This window comes from Bacillus rossius, chromosome 1 (assembly GCF_032445375.1).
Source record: "Bacillus rossius redtenbacheri isolate Brsri chromosome 1, Brsri_v3, whole genome shotgun sequence".
Lineage (NCBI taxonomy): Eukaryota > Metazoa > Arthropoda > Insecta > Phasmatodea > Bacillidae > Bacillus > Bacillus rossius.
This window is the reverse complement of record NC_086330.1, coordinates 37,039,402-37,056,922: the sequence shown is the minus strand read 5'-3', so window position 1 is coordinate 37,056,922 and position 17,521 is coordinate 37,039,402. Positions and strand designations below refer to the sequence as shown.

Below are 17,521 nucleotides of genomic sequence, written 5' to 3'. Positions count from 1 at the left end.
CGAGCTCAGGCTCGTTGCTAGGGGTGCAGTGTGGCAGCTTAGTTGGATCTTATGGAATTGGTGCGGTGCTAGGAGTGCCTACGCCCTCGCTACGGGTTCACATCAATTGGTATGGCTCAGCTAAGTATGTTTGATTCCCCTAGTCATTCAAGTAGTTGAAAGTCGACTGGCATGCAGAAACTTGCATTACATAAGTAAATTACTCTCGCTTGACACCTCATGATTGGGATTGACATAATATGAAGTTTCCCATCACCTTCTGAGGAATTTTCGAAAATGCCTCCCTTGAGTTTTGATCGAGATGCTCAATTGTATATATCACATGCTTTGTCAGAAGTGGCAGTGCTAACTGCTGTGTTCATAACAGAAGAAAGCAAGATCTGATTTATTTACTATCTCGTCCGTTCTTTTTTGAACCCATTTGTATTCCTCTCAAGTTATTATTCTATTTTTGCAAAATGTTGCAAAATTATGCTGCTACCTCGAACAGAAAAAAAAAGTGAATTAAACCAAGAAAGTAGTTAATAATGTTACGAACGTATAAAGTGTTCAAAATAAATATTAAAAAATAGTATAAGACAGAGTATAATACTAGAACACACGTTCTAAAGAAGTAATACCATTCTCCAATAGATGGCGCCAACTTCAATTTAACGCGAAAATGGCGGAGTGCGTCGTTTTGTATAATGTACTTTTATTAGTATGTTAATATGTACATTTGTTTTAATTTTAAGTATTTTAATATATACAATCCGCGAGTTAGAGTTTGGGATTAAGATTTGGTTAAATTTAATTCTCTTGTGGTGTTCGGATTCTGGCGATCTAAACGTAGTCTCTTTACTATCGTTCTAAATAGGTTTGTTTGTATATTTGTCGTAGATTTATTTATTAAATGCGGTAACCGTCAAGACGTTTATCGTTTTAGCGTCACAATGTCCGACAAAAGCGTTCATCAGTGTGTGCTGTGCGACACGAAGCTGGAGACTAAGGAATTACTGCAGGATCATTTTCGGTATGGTAGCCCTTATGGAAACGTCACTAGCTGTGTACTGTGCAGACGTAGAGTTATGTATCGAAAATTCCTTCTTAACTCTTTATTTTCTACCTAAAGTTAAAATGTCACTAGGTGTTCACTGATAGTAGTTGTGTCGAAAATTTCTACTAAACTCTTATTTCTTACCTGAAGTCAATTTACTATGCTTGGTTTAGTTTAATAATAGTTCTGCAAAAGCGAAACAATTAATTTGAACAAATATTTATTAATTTATTATTATAATTAGGTTAATTTATTAGCTTTGGTTGTTGTAACTTGTGTTGTAAATATTGAGCACAGGGGCACATCAAAACAAAGGTGAACAAAAAATGTTAAAACATGTTTTTATCATATCCTTAGCTTCTTCCTAATCATTATGTAAAACAGCATTGCAATACTCAAGTAGTTCAGCAGAATTGACTGTTTTAAGGGTTAGGTTAGGTGCAACAGTTCAAATGTGTTTATCAGTTACGGTTGGTATAAAATCATTGTAAACATAATGTAAATAATGTGACGTAAAGTTTGATTGTGTTTTAATTGCGTAGCTGAGACTTTTCATAAAGAATGGATGTTTGATGTTGGTATGTTACAGCTGTGTCAAGACTGTTTTAAGCCTAATTGGTTTTTCCTTTCCGGTGAATATTGTTCAATATTCACTTGAAATGGAAAATCAATTCTGCTAGAAAACGGTAGAAAACATCCTGCTGACATTAAAAATGCCTGTCTTTTTGAAAGCTTCAGCTCCACTATATTTTTAAGTATCTCTAGAGAACCACATTATCAAAATGCAGCATGTTTCAAGTAAACAGTAGGGCAGAGACTACAATCAGGGAAATCTCTTCTGGAAAACAGTTTGTTTTGGCTATGGTATTGAGCACCACACAAATTTGTCACTATGCATACTTTACTTTACAGACAACGTAACAGTTCAAAATGTAGTCAAAATATCCTATTTGAAGTGATAACAATTTTAAGATTACATAAAAAAGTTTAGCACAGCTCATCATATGACTTATAATACCATGTGGCACAAATACTCCTACAGGTGTTATGATTGCTCCCAACTAGTAAACAGCAGTACAATTATTTTACAGAGCATATAAAACGTTCAACTACTGGTAAACTGCATACGGTATCACAGTAATATTTTATAGAATGATTAGGAAAAGTTAGGAACTAAAATAAAAAGCATTTTCCCATCGCGTCTTGATCCAATAATTATTCAAGGTGAGAATCATATCCTACTACATGCTACTGTAAATAATTCTGCCTCTGCTAATGAAATAATAGATAGATGTATCACAATGCTGTTTTACACAGTGATTAGGACAAAGTTAAGGATGCAAAAAAAAATTTTTTTTTGCCTTTTTTTTGCTGCATCTCTATGCTCAATATTTACCAGTATCTATTATCTGAATGTTTTTTTTTTGCAGGAAACACGCAAATAAAGAGATAGACAGCAAAGGCAGGCCGGTGACTGACAAGGACTTCATGATGCAGCGTTCGACGGCCCGCAGCAAGGCGCTGGCCCCCACGTCGGGCAGGCCCTCGGATGTAATCTGCGACGTGTGCGGCCAGGAGTTCCGCTCGGTGACGTGTGCCATCCAGCACAAGTTCCGCCAGCACCCGGGCCACGTGGCCAAACACTTCTGCCCGCACTGCGGCATGCAGTTCCCCCTCAAGGACAACTGCGACCGGCACGTGGCCACCCACGGGGAGAAGGGCAATCCCGCGAAGGTCTACTCCTGCCCGGATTGTGGGGTCTCGTTCTTCAACGCCCCCGCGCTCGACTACCACTTCAAGTCCACGCACAAGAGGTACGCCGAGGATAACCGCTGGCACCCCAGCATTGTCAGCACTTGTTCATGGTGCCCTTGTGGTAATTGAATTTGAAATTGTCATTAATTCAATCAAACTATGATTTAATTTTTATTCTTAATTTCCTGTCACCTTAATAGCATTTGTTTCCTCTTTTATAATAATTTTTTAGTAATGCCACATAACTAAAAACCCTTCACGAAATTGAGGATGCAGGTTTAAATGTATGAAGTGTTTTCTGTACTTCACATATGTTGTACTTTCTGTCAACCAATTTATTCCACCATCTCATTAATTTCTGTTGATCTGTAACCAGTTAGTTATATATTTTGAACAGTTATCTAGGACTGGGGTGTATTGGGAAGAAGAAAATAAAAAGGCAAATAAAGACTAAAATGCAATTGTTTTTACATCCAGAGTTTTTCTGATCGTATTGTAAAATCGTAAAACTATAATTCTATTAGTTCATTACCAGAGACAAATTATTTTCCAGTAGCATGTTCATGAAACAGTTACATTATTTCTGCCATGTTAAATACTTGGAACAAGACTCTCATATGTTGTTTAAAATTTGGATGTTTAAAAATTTTGTAAGTTGTCGTGTGAGTTATTTAATAGTATTGGTAATTGTTTGATTTTATTAATATTAGGTTACGAGTGTGGAAAACAGTTCCAGAAAGGATAGCACGATTAATGAAATACAGTTTTATTTATTTTCTAATATTTACACTATTCGTTAAGTTATAACAATTTGTCTGTTCACTTTCATTAAGTACACTCTTTCATTAAATGCTCCCCACGGGAGCTCTGGTTAACAGGGGCTCTCTACTGCTCATCTCATACCACGCGCACCTCTGTTCCAATACACTGCCTCACACTATTCACTCGTCTGTTGCACACACAACACAGTCCTGGATGCTTGAGCCCCTGATACACCAACCTTAGCACACGCTGTGTCGCTCACCAAGGGGTCAATCACCCTCACAGGTCGCCCCGAGGATCCGCCGGCATTGCCACCAGCCTTGCGCATGCACACGTCTGTGTCGCCACCAGCCTCTCTCACTCCAGGTTGGCCTCTGTCTCTAATACCTGGCCAAGTCCTGACCTGGAAAGGTCTCGTAGCCCTCCAAAGTATCACATCATCAAAATTCCCCACTTAACACTCAAAGCTCTAAAAACAATGGTGTCCTAGTTACGCCACTTCTCGTACAGGGCTCTGGGAACGTGCCGAAGCCTCGAGAGCAGCAGAGGATTCTCCTGCTCAGAGGGAGAGCATTGGGAAAGGGAAAAGGGGTGGCGAGGTGCAGCTGCCAATTGGATTAGGCATGTAGCAGTAATGCGTGACGGGCACTGCCTGTATCACACCCCACCCGCAGGCAGGCGCGTGGGCTGGCCTGGCATCATCGTCCATAGAGTTATCATAACAATATGTTTCTAAGGTTAGATTTCATCGCATTTTGCTGATTCTATTTTCAAGGTTTTTTTTGTTTTAAATACCATATTTTCTTAGGGCCATATTCATCAACCAAGTTCGAGCAATTAAATCTCAGTTAGTTTGCGTATCATTTCATTTATTCTTTTTTGTGTTATGTTGACACATGCTTTATGCATTATGCCCAATTATTCACTGTGAGTATACTCAATTTCCTTAATAATAATGAGAATGAAGTTGACTGCTTATGTTTGGCCAGTTTTTGCCACTAATTACTTCTATTTAAATCAGAAACTGAAATGGCTCAAGCAGGAAAAAAAAAACATACACACAAACACTGACACACTTTTATACCATGTAAATTTTCTTCTTCAAGCCAGCTTTGTACTGCTATTTTCTATTTTTGTGTATTAATAAAAGGAGTTTGCCTGTATTTCTATCTGTAGTTTCGGTAGTACGGGGACAGTAAGGCCTAAGCTGTGAAATTTTGTAGGTGGATCTTCCTGTGGTGGGGCCTGTCAGTTAGTACCTGGGAGATTTTTTTCTAATTGTTTCAGTTTTTTTAAATTTAATTTTCTTAACAATTAGCGATTTTCAACCATTGGCCGGTGCATTGTTGTTGATGTTATTTTTGTCTCCTGGCAACTGTTATTAGATTGTTGATGATTTTTGACTTCTGGCAACAGTTATGGTGCTATCTTCGTCTCCTGGCAATGGATATTGCATTGTTGATGCTTTCTTTGTCTCCTGACAACAGTTATGGTGCTTTCTTTGTGTCCAGGTAATGGTTATTAGATTGTTGATGCTTTCTTTGTCCCATGGCAACCGGTGTTAGATTGTTGATGCTTTCTTGGTCACTGGCAACGTTTGTTAGATTGTTGACTTTCATTCCCTTCCGGATCTTAATCTAGTCTTTCTGTAACTATCTTTACAATCTCATTGACACAGTATTATTGGTTAAATAAATGTGAATTCGATGGCCTTTGAAAACTGTTGACTCCATGATATCTTTGGTTTATATTTCTTCCTGTTTATCTTAGACAGTGGCATGTCTACGAGGAGGGGCATGTAAAGTAAGCAGTGTACGAGTGTTCTGGTAGACTGCCCTAGCAAAGCACTGGTGCATCAGCTAGTAAATGAATATTATTATAAACTTGATCATTTACTGCAGTGTAACTTTGTAGTTACGTTTGGTGTTCCTTTGCCTTTTTTTTTTACTCTCCAACAACAAAATAAATTGTTTTTAAGAACATAATTTTTAGATTTTATTCCGTACTTTTTTGTTACCTTTATAAGGTTTTTTTTTTTTTTTTCCATTTTTTGTGTAATCTAGACTCCATGCAATAAAAATTATTGTTTACATTGCAATAAAATTCAACCTAAAATCCTTGACATATTTGTAATAAAACAGGAATCCTAAATTTTTCTTGTATGGTATGCTTTATTGCTTTTTATATTTTCATATGCTCATTATTTCTCAAGCCATTATGAGTGCTACCTCTCTATTTTCTCTCAAAACCACAAATGTACACATTCTAGTTTCTCCAAATGAAGTTCAGCAGACTACCATTCGAGCACTACCACCATTTTTAAAGCCACTCTGTAGGAATAAAACATGAGAAAGATAAGGTAAACTGATCTCAGATTAAGTTCAACTTTCAGAAAGATTGCCGATTTAAAGCTTAAATTTAATTCATCTAGTGTTGGTAGTCACGTATAGTTGCGATAGTTGATTGTGTTGGGTGAAACACACCTGGTTGGATTGTGGTGGTTGGGTGGTCAGCTCACTTGCCCCCCCCCCCCCCCCCCCCCCCCGCCCCCCAAGCTGGTGCTGGGTTACTCCTGGCAGGTGAAAAATGTGGTGTAGCTCGCAATGAGCCTGTGGGTTTTCTCGAGGTACTCCTGTTTACCCAACCAATGCATTTAGTCTCTACTTCATTTCACTGTTCCACTCCTCATGGGTCCTTAATATCAAATTTAACATGTTAAAATTTTAACTTATTTCTTCATTAGTATGTAAGTACTTGCAGGTGTATTTTAAGGCAGTAGCTTCCTAAATTAGTTTCCCAAAAATTCCATTTTTTTAATTATTATTCAAATAGAACTCATAATACAACTCCACTTGATTGTTTATAAATGTTTTTATAAAAAAAAAAGTATATATTTCAATATTTTAAACTCTACACAGGCCAATTTCTTTCCAACCCTAGCAATAACTGAGAACACGTGTTTATGTGGAGTTCCTAATCAACCATTTGGATGTAGTCTTCATCGTAAAACTATTAAAACTCAAGATTTGAGGCTATAATGAATGTAACCATTTTAATCACTGAAACAGATTATAAAGAAAAAATATATATATATGTGTGTGTGTGTTAAAATATAACATATATATACCTATATATGTTAAAATATAACATATTTAAGGTATTCTTATGTTTATCATTAAAAAAGACTGCTAAGTGGCTTCTTGTGGCCATTGTATGAACTCAAGCTGATTCATGAAGGAAGGGGTGAGATGTAGAAGAGAGGCCAGAGTTTTGCAGCTAGAACCAGGATTGGTCATGTCAAGCTTCTTGTAAGCTTGAGTGACGGCTAGAAATCGACCAGATGCACTGGCCAGCAACGTATTATGTTGTGTAGATAGAGAGCCAGTTCTTGTCAGTTGTTAACCTGGAGCTAGGTGCTTTTGCAGGTTTATTTGCACACTCTGTATTTGGAAACATGTGGGTTTGATTCCTGACGGAGAAGGATGGAGCTATGTTCTCACGAACACGTTTTACGACGACGTACATGCACATCAGCCGGGCACAAATGATGTAAATGTAAGTGGAACAAATTTGGGGGAAGAATTGGCTGTGCCTGTAGCATTTGCCTGGGGTGATTTTGGGAAACTACAGAGAACTGAAATGAAGATGGTCAAGATGGGATTGAATGCTGGACCTGTGTGCCATTCGTAAATTTGTCTTCAGAACTGTCATGATCAGATGGTGTAAATTTTGGGATGTGCATTTGTTTTTGAAAATGGTACTTCAATATATTGTAAACATTATTGGGTTTTGAAGAGTAATATGCTGCAAAATGCAGTAAAATAAACTGACAATGAAATATCGAAAATGTAACTAAATTGAAACTAGACCAAAGAAAACTATACAAGATTTTGTGACAATGTTATGTATTAAATGTATTCGTCATGACACACGATTAAGACAGCCGTTCAGTGTTGAACAAAAATATAGGGTAAGTCATATATGTCTCCATGCAAATGGTGAAAGTGCTGATTAATGTTGATATATGGTATTTTATAATGCTACAGTTACAGGAAATGTTCCACATGTCTCCCTTCTGTGTCAACACACAATTTTGGTGTTCGGTAAACAATGTTTCTCACTTTTATTCGTTGGCAGCTTGTCGGGAGACGTATGACTCACCCTGTGTCTTACACTGCGTAGCTTGTGCGTGCACATGCAGGGCATGGTGTGGTGCAGGGTGACAGCGCTGTACCAGCCGATCGCCACGCCTCCCCCCAGCAAGAAGATCAGGATGAACAATGCCGGGGATGCGCAGTCCGTGTACTACTGCCACCTGTGCGGCTACGAGTACATAGTCAAGTTCAACCTGCAGAAGCACTTGGAGCGCCAGCACACCCAGGAGGAACGAGACTCTGTGCCCATGTGAGTTCCATCTCTCTCTCTCTCTCCCTCTCTCTCTCCCCCTCTCTCCCCCCCCCCTCTCCCCCTCTCTCTCCCCCTCTCTCTCCCTCTATCCCTCCCTCTCCCTCCCTCTCTCTCCCTCTTTCCCCCTCTCCCCCTCTCTCCCTCTCCCCCCTCTTCCCCCCTCTCTCCCCCTCTCTCCCCCTCTCTCCCCCTATCTCCCCCTCTATACTCCCCCAACTCCTCCCGGGGTCAGGCAGTGCGATCCTACTCTGCGTTCTCTAGCAGTTTCTTTGGGGGTTCTGCCTAGTCATGTGGAAATACAGGACATATTCATGATTCATTATTCATCAGCTTCAATAGGGATTTTTTGCACAGATGAAGATAGAACCGTGCGGCGAATGTGATACTACAAATTGAAACGTCCAGTTTTCCGTGATGCAGGTTGCACTTTGCTGATTCACTTGACCACCAATGTAGGGACTAGATTTTATGTTTTTATTTTTAAGTCAGTTTCATTTTTTAACAGGATATTTTGTTATTGTTGTTTTTATTTTATGCATTGATTTTACTAATAAAATAGTATATTGGTAAATAAATATATTACTAAAATATTCTAGTTTTGACTGACATGTGGTGCACTTATACAATAATATCATTATTAATAAGCATATCTAAAACAAAACTACCCAGAAAAAAAATTTTTTGTGTGTTTGAAAAATGTGCCATCATTAATGTAGAAATGTGTTACTAATGATGTGCAAAATCAGACAATGTAATAAAAACTAAATTTTTTGTAATTTGAGGTAAATTTTGTCCAATTGCGAATTGATTTTATATTTTTAGTTACATTTTGGTGTCAAATAGTGTATCAACTTTTATTACTGTGTTATATCTTGTATTAACATGCTTTTGGGTGTTATTTCGGTTTTATCACAATTCACCATATAATATTGTCCCAACCAATAGGTGTCCCTGGAGCCACGATGGCTGGTGCTGCTAGCGCGCATGATCAGTATGCGTCGAGTTGGCAACAACACAGCAACGAAAATGTTTTGTGTTCTCTGTTTCAACATGTGTGAGTAAGTTACAACTGATCAGCTTGATTTCCGTCGGCATTAAAACAGTGCAACTTCTATCGCTCAGAGCATTAGACGGTGGCACCAGCAATTTAAAAAAAAAAAACTATTTGTTTATGTAAGGTAAAGTTCACAGGTCATACCCAAGTGCTTGAACAAGACGTGAGCATCTTAAAAAAAAGTTTTGTCATCACAGCTTCAAGGGTGCCTGACCTCTTGTGAGAGTTTTGTCAAGGCTCGAACTAATTGCCTTTCCTTCCCAACCACCGTGGGCGAGCTGCTACGCTGCATTGCAGCAGCATTGGCTGCAGCAACATCAGAAACGGGACAAGTTTGATTGCTGTTTATGTGTATATGCCATGCATTGGGTGAGGAGTATATCATACATTTGTGAAAAATAAAAATAAAAACCTTTGTATTCTTTATACGTACGTATATTAAAATCCACCCGAAGGTTCTATCTTCATTGATGTAAAGGTTTTAGGCTTGTGAAATTGGACGAATCATTTAGAAACATCCTGTATTTTGAAAAATGTGGTTCTGGAAGCAATTTTGTGTGTCTTACCTAGTGTAGTAATTTGTGCAGTGAACTTATAGTGAGAGACCTTGATTCACCATTGGTCGGGTAAAAATCTTGACTATGAATATACCTAGCTTGACTTTTGACAAATAACAGATAACAAACTGTAGCTAATATGTGGGGTGAAAAAATATGCTACAGAACACAAATATAGCGTAACATTGGTAGAAATTGTTTTATATAAACTACAATAGGGTCTTGGTAATCTCCGGACTAGATAGGAGCAGACTCTGTCAATGTCACCAAAAGTCCTGGGGGCTTATTCTAAGTATATCGTTACATTCATCGAGTCATCTCGATGTCAAGTTCCCAATGGTTTCTGACAGAAAATATTGAGAGCAAGTCAAGTGTATTCTAATTAGGTAATTGTTAAGAGCTACAGTCGCTCAGGTAAGTCCAGGTTTTTCGATTTCCTCTCTTGAGAGTGGGCATGACATCATAGCGGCAACAAAACAATTAGAAAACAACTTATATATTTCTTAAGTATTATAAATAAAACACACTTTTGTGAAATGCAAATGTGTGTATTAAATTATGTATTGATTTTTAGAATCAAATTTTATTGGTTAGTAGAACAAAGATAAACTGTAATTATCAACTATGTAGATCACACACTCCCATGATTAAAAATTTGAGTTTACAAATGTGGTGACACTGCAAAAGTTTGTATAGCAGAAGAAAAGCAAAAATTGGGTTTCTTCACACATACAATATCTATAGTACTAACAGAAAAACACAATAGCGGACCAAAAAAATTGCATATCTATGTAGGTAAACATAAACGTTACTGTCAAATAAGTTTAAAAATACAGGGGGGGGGGGGGGGAATATGAATAATTTAGTAGCTTCAAAAATAATTTAACTCGGAAAAGGATTTTTGAAACTTTATAATCTATACTTCACTTACAAAAAAAATGCAATTAAGTTGACTTATTAGGTATTAATAAATTCTTGTGCAATGTTGTCCATAATATCCGGTTAGGTTCATCGTTGGGTTTATCTTTTTGATAATCAGCTGATTTATGCTTGTTTTCTGTGGATTTATGTTTTTCATTTTTTATTTCTTATTTCACATTTATGAATTTTTCAAAACTGCAATGATGTACATCTAAGAAATTGTATCTAATCAAAATTCCCCATTGCATGAATTATTTAAAAAACATGTTTATCCTGTAGACCTACACAGCGAAGCAACAAACGGTAACATGCTTTCAGCTGTGATGAGTGAGCAGGAAGAAATGGCCTATTGATTGTTTGTTCGCAGGGACATGATAAAATGCATCACATGTGATGCCTTGTTCTACAACAAGAAGGGGTATGACAACCACAACATGTACCACAAACCCGAGGACTTGTATGTTACCAGCGAGGAGCAGCGGTGAGTTTTGTTAATGCAGTTATTGGTAGCATTGTATTCAAGTTTATTGTAATATTATAGTTGATAATCCTTGCTACAACTGTCAAAAATGAGAGTACTTACATGAAATGTATTAGCATATACAGTGTTAACTCTTTATAACGTCACTCGATTTAACGACAAACTCCTTAAAACGTCTAAATTGCTTGACTTTGGTTTGTTTACCTTGTTTTCTATACAATAATACACTCTATATAGCGTCACACTCACTCTATTTAACGACAACAATACGGCATTATAAATAATTAAGCAGAACTTTCTAAGTTGCCGAAGTTGATAAGAACTGCAGCTGTGTACGTTCTTTTGTTTGCTGTTTTGTTGTTGTATTATCTCGCACGTGTTTATTTTGACTGATGTACCGGAGATTCAAAGAAATTTTGTCTTTTATTTTTGTGTGATGAACTTGCACATGTCAAGCTGTTACACGTTATCATTATCGCAGTTGCTTACAGACTTTCGAACTTTAAACATGGCGAGTAAACGAAAATCTTTGTGTATTGACGGAAAAGTTTTATTAATACGCTCAATAGAGCAGTTATGTTGCAAGACGCTTTGGATTTAGCCGTTCTACCGTGTCTACAATATGGAAAAACAAAGAAAAAAATTTGCAAGCAGAGGAGAATGAAAAATCTGCTAAGAAATTAAAGAAACCTCAATTTGAAGATCTGGATGAAGCGATTCTATCATGGTTTTGTAACAACGCCAGAATAATATGCCTGTCTCGGGGCGATCATGAAAGCTAAGGCGGAAAAATTTGCCGAAGAACTACGATTAACTGCTTTCAAAGCATCAGAAGGATGGCTCGGGAAAATTCAAGCAACGTCACTATATCAACTATAGTATGTAAGAATAATAATGTTCTGGCGTAAAATGTGTACTATATTAGTAAATACATATTATTATAGAATAGAAAAATGACATCTTTTATTTCTCTCTGTAGCTGCCTAAACCACAACAGACAATGACAAAGCGGGGAGGGGGTTTTTACATTAAAACCCAACGACAGTGGAAAGCTGGTGCTGTAACAAAATTATAAATGGCTTTACAAAAAATATAATTTATTCATAATAAAATGCCTTTAGAGCGAAAAAATACGACATACATTATATGACTTAATTACAGGTTAGCAATTTATAATAATCATGCGCTCCTCGTGTGCTCCCGCGGGAATAAATACAATCATTCATACAATTTAAAACAATGTGAGAGTAAAGCGGGCGTGGTGGCGAAGCGTTAGAAGTAGCAAACAAGTAATATGGGCCGCTAGGCTGAAAGCAAAAGCAAGAAAGAAATTATAATGCGGCTTGACAAGAAGTGTCCAATGCCATCGTGGCATGCCCATATACAACCGCAGAAATATTACACAAAGCTACAGGCAGTACTCAGCGTGAGCAAAATAAACTCAATTCAAAAAGAAATGACCTGAAGGGTCCAACATTGATAGCAAATACGAAACATTACAGTACATGGCAGAAATACAAAAATGAAGGCGCGGCCACAACGCGCAGGGAAGAATAATACTTCATACACCTTAAATACAGACGCTAAGTTTCACAGCCGAGTACATACCAGAACGCAGCGCCACCCCCGCAGTGACAGCCTTCGAGTCAGGAGATAGAGAGACTGCGACGAATAAGCTAGGAGCGAGAGTATATATAGGCCCGGTAAACCACTCGTCAGAGAGCGCTGGTGAGGCGGCGGGGAAGGGAGGAAGAGAGAGGGTAGGAAGGGGAAGTAGGAGAGGGAGGAAGAGAGAGGGTAGGAAGGGGAAGTAGGAGAGGGAGGGGAAAGGAGGAGAGGGGAAGGGAAAGGAGGGGAAGGAAAGCTGTACAGTGCTGAACCGCTTCATCTCCATTTAACGACAACTCTCTATAACGGCGAAAAATGCTCAGTCCGTTAAGTATCGTTATATAGAGTTTACACTGTATGTACAAAGCATCAACCAAAGTAGGTAACATGTTCACCAAAAATACAGTGTTACATGACGAAATTCATCTGCACCATAAATATTTCACTCAAAACACCTTTATTTTTCCCTTTTTTTCAATTGATGGGAAAAAATTTTAGGCAAACATTAGTTGTCTTGTGTGTAGCTAATATCTCAAATTGTTCTGATTATATTTTTATAACCTTGTGCCTATGCACTGAACAACCGCATACAGGTTTTAACATTAAAATTGTGTCTTTCACAAAGGTTTGGTCAGCTGGGAAATGGTAGTTATACACAACAATATTTGTTGTATACAATAGTATTTTAGTCAAGCATTTAATGTTAGTAGTCACATACTCTGCAAGAAAATTAGCATGGCTGCAAAGACTCATTCCAAGCTGTCTCAGAGTGCTGTCAAGTCTGAATCGGCTGTTGAGGAAAAGTCTTCAGCGTCTTTTCTGTTACGACCTCTCCAGATGTGTACCTACTGTTTCAAAACTGCTTGGTCTGCATACTCATTGAGTGACTAGAGTGAGAAATTCTGACTAACAGAAAGTTAAATAGGAGTACAATAAGTTAGCGTAAAGGGTCGTGCAAGCAGTGTATATTGAGTAGCCATGGTTTATGCATTATCAGAGTGTCTACATTCTGGAAAGTCAGGGAAAATTCACTGAAGTTGGAATTAGAGGAAGTCAAGGAAATTACTTGAAATCCTGGAAGAGTCATGACAACTCCCCAGTGATAGTAATTTGAGAGGGAAGATGTCATGCTCCAGTCTTTCATCCAGACTATGATAGCTTCTTTTTTTTGGTGTTTTAGTGCATAATCATAATCGTACAATCTATCAAATGTTTTGAAATTTAATTTTTGTTAAATGATTCTAGACAAGATATTGTGATAGAGGAGGCTGGTTTTTCTTTATTCTTTCTCAAAATTGCAAAATAGATTAATTATTTTAACAAACTGGTCAGGGAAATTTGTAAAATTTGGATATTGAAAGTCAGGGAAAAGTCAGAGAAATTTTATAACAGATTTGTGTGGACATCCTGATGATGATATAAAACATGGTGAGTGGATGTGCTCTTGTAGTTGGTTTGCCTTTGACGCAGTGGAGCCAAAAAGGGAGCAGTAACAGTGGTAGGCTGGTTTCGCAGGGAGGGCAGCAATTTGGGAGGGCAGCTGGTGCTAGCTCTTTTTTTTCCTGCAGTCAATCATCACCCGTTTTGGAGCGAGATGATACAGCATTGGTCTCTCATTCCAGAGCACTCACTCCGAATTCTGCTACGGCCATCCTGATTTTGGTTCTCCAGGTTTCCCAAAATCACTCCAGGCTAATTATAGGATAGTATCTTACTGTACGTCATGGCCAGTCTTTTTGCCAGTATCCTCCTTCTGTGTTTTGTGTAGTTGTGTACATTACTGTCTATAATTACCTCTCTGTTGACAAGACAGTTAATCCAAATAACAATAAATTTTATTAGTTTATAGCCTAAATAATAAGTGTAGTAGTGTAGTTATTTTTGTAACATTTCCACAAAGTTATTGGAACCAAATACTAGGGGTGGTACTTATTGATATTTTACAATCCAACTTGAACTGTGATTCTTAAATGTGATCCGATTTCATTTTTAACAGACACCTTGTAGACTGTAGTAGTAGTGTAACTAGTTGAGTAAATGGTATGTGCCATAACAGTTGCGAGTCATTTTATAATATGTAACAAAGAGATGAAAACCTACATTACTAAAGTCAAACTAATATAATTTTTAAAATGTACAGTTATAAAAAATTTGGCTACTACAAATAAATACTACAGCTAAGAGGCATAAGGGCGGATGTCCATGTTTAAGATACAGGGCATCTGCCCGTATGCTTCTCTGTTACAGAATGGATAGTGAGAATTTTTGGAGTTTATAGTTCTTCTATCAGCTGCATCAAAGCCAACAGTCTTATTCACAAAGAAAGAAGGAAAAATAAGCTGCTAGCAGGATGAACTGAAGGCTGAGTTACTGTCGATTGTTTGAAAGTCATTGTTTGACGGGAACCACAGCCGCACTGCTATTGGCGGTATGAAAGCAATTGCAATGTAATAACTCCTTAACATAACCGTATTGTTGGCCAGACATTTTTCGTCACACTCAAGAAAACCACTACTTTCAAGACTGCGACTGATACCAAGAGCAACTGTCTCATACTGTAGAGGTGAACGAGTGCCTTGAGATTAGATGCAGCTATAAATCTGTATAAAATGCTGTATTAATTTTTTTATAGGCTATTAGATACAAAAGTGTTTTCACTTTGAGCTACAGTCTTGCAGCAGCATATTTTGTGATCATTTACCAATTGAGATGTGTTTTGGGTTATGATTATGTCTCAGTGTTTTGATTTAAATGTATAACTTTTTTTTTTTTTTGTTTTTGCAAAAAGAAAGATAAAATTGCTCCTTTGATGACGGATATTTTGCATGATTAGTCACAAGCCGTGATTGTAATCTTTTGATATCTGTGACAAAATCATGAGGTATGTTTACTGTTCATCTATACCAAGTAAAAAATTGAGCTACCTAAATTCATTACAGTCGCAATGCTTGTAAACTGAGCAGACTATCTCCCTCTATTTCACCTAAACCAAATGTTGGTGTACCACCACTACCAGAGTTTTCACAATTCTATCTGATTACTAACAGCTCGCCCATCAAGAACTTGTGTTGTAACGTGTTGCAGACTTCAAACTGTAACACGAGTGGATCAGGATTTTGACATCAGGCGTGTGCAGACAACTGTGGACAAATTTGTGCCGCTGAATCGTGTTCGTACGCGGCCCCCGCCACCTAAAAAGGTATAAGTATATGTGTTTTTATGCTTAAAATATTTTTTGAGACACATGTAATATGTACATATCAAGCACAGTTGCATTGATTAACTGCTTCAAAAATTTGTGAAAGACATTTAAAATGTGTCTGTAAAACTGATATTGTCCAGGACTACGCCCACTTAAGCCTGATATGCCACTTTCTTCTCTCTCCTTACAACTTCCCTTGATCTGTTTACATACACAGCGTAATGTGTGCTATTTGTACTTCTGTTTTTTTAATAGCGCATCACCAGCCTGAAAGAGGGTGTGAGTGAATGCTTTTGGATCTAGTTTGACGTTTTAATAAATAGTAAATACTAATATTTTAATTTGTTTTATTTTTATTCCCTAGAGTTTTGTTCTGTCTAGCTAAATTCATTGACTATTATATTAATAACTTTCAATAATTATTTTTATTTTTTCTTTAGGCAGACTTACATATTTCTAAATGCACCTCAGAGTGCTGATTGGCAATAAAGTTTTCAAACTTTAAATTATCTAATGCAGTTATTTTAAAGGTTTTTGTGATTAGATCAGAACATGCTTTTATAATGTGAAGCATTTTATGCATTAGTTTCATAAAGTACATGGCACGATTCCAGTATAACTAGAGACAAGATTTTATGGTTTTATTTTCAGGCCAATTTTGTTTTCAAACTGGGATTTAGGTGTTTTTATTTTTATTTTTCATGAAATCTGTTCATTAAAAAAGATAGCATATTACTGTACAAATATGATACTTAAATGTTCCACGATACTAATTTCTCCAAAACATTGTCATTTTGACGGAATGTACCTTTTCAATATAATGATTTGTAATAACGTAATAACCATGTCTAACTTTGCGAAACAAATAAAATTAATCTGTTAAGTATTTCTGTGTGTGAAAAAATTTGTATGAACTTAATGTAAAAATGAGTAACTAATAACTGTTGCAAGATTTATAAAGTAAACTTTTTTCCTTATAATTGAGGTACTAATATCGTGCTAATTAAATTACTTTAATTGAATTTAATATTTAAATGGTTATGTATTTGTCACTTAGAGTTGAATATTTATTGAAAATGCTGATTTGTTTAATGATTTTAACTTTTTAACTGCATTTCGGTGCTTTGTGGTGTATTGTGGCCATTAGACAGGCCAAAATACTTTTGTTATTAATTTTTACCTTAAACATTTTTTTTAGATATGTACCAGATATACTACGTTTTTATTGTAAGTTTTAAATTATTCTGGCGGTCCAAACTTCAGGCAGGCAAAAGTAATAATTTTTGTACATGTCAGTTTCTAATTTTTTATTTTAGGTGTTTGATCACTGTTTAATTTAAGAATGGGGTTTTCATTGATTGGAACTGAATATATTTTTACGTCAGACATTGGGAGGACTGTGACACCGAGGTGGGCAGCACGGCGTAGCAGGCAGAGCAGGCAGAATTTTGCGGACTTTGGTTAGTTAATTCCTCGCCAGATGGCGACACAGTGGGTGTGGTCATAAAACAAATGACTGCATATTGTTAGAGTGCGAACTGCACCAAGTGAAGGCACAGGGGTCATGAATCGGTGACACACAAAGGTGTGTTTGGTCGCTGTGGCTTGTGGGAGACGTCATTGCGATGCAGATGTGGTTACGAAAAATTACTGTAGATTTAAGGAGCTTTTGTGAAAGAAACTGCTCCGAATAGTTTGCAAGTGTTTTATCGACAAGTCATGTACATTGGCTTGTACA

General features: G+C 37.1%; 1 protein-coding gene across 4 annotated transcripts in view; it reads left to right on the top strand.

Moving 5' to 3' along the window:
• The first annotated feature begins 490 nt into the window (after positions 1-490).
• The window catches only part of LOC134534809 (zinc finger protein 266-like), a 23,873-nt gene continuing 6,842 nt past the window's right edge, over positions 491-17,521 (top strand). The window contains exons 1-5 of one of the 4 annotated variants that reach the window (XM_063373417.1): positions 491-669; positions 2,467-2,850; positions 7,772-7,957; positions 10,860-10,973; positions 15,666-15,780. In XM_063373417.1, the coding sequence (XP_063229487.1) occupies positions 662-669; positions 2,467-2,850; positions 7,772-7,957; positions 10,860-10,973; positions 15,666-15,780 (807 nt within the window). In that variant the 5' untranslated portion in view covers positions 491-661. Of the gene's footprint in view, positions 1,013-1,043; positions 1,352-2,466; positions 2,851-7,771; positions 7,958-10,859; positions 10,974-15,665; positions 15,781-17,521 lie in introns of those variants that run through there. The other 3 variants (XM_063373408.1, XM_063373427.1, XM_063373436.1) reach the window with 3 other exon arrangements.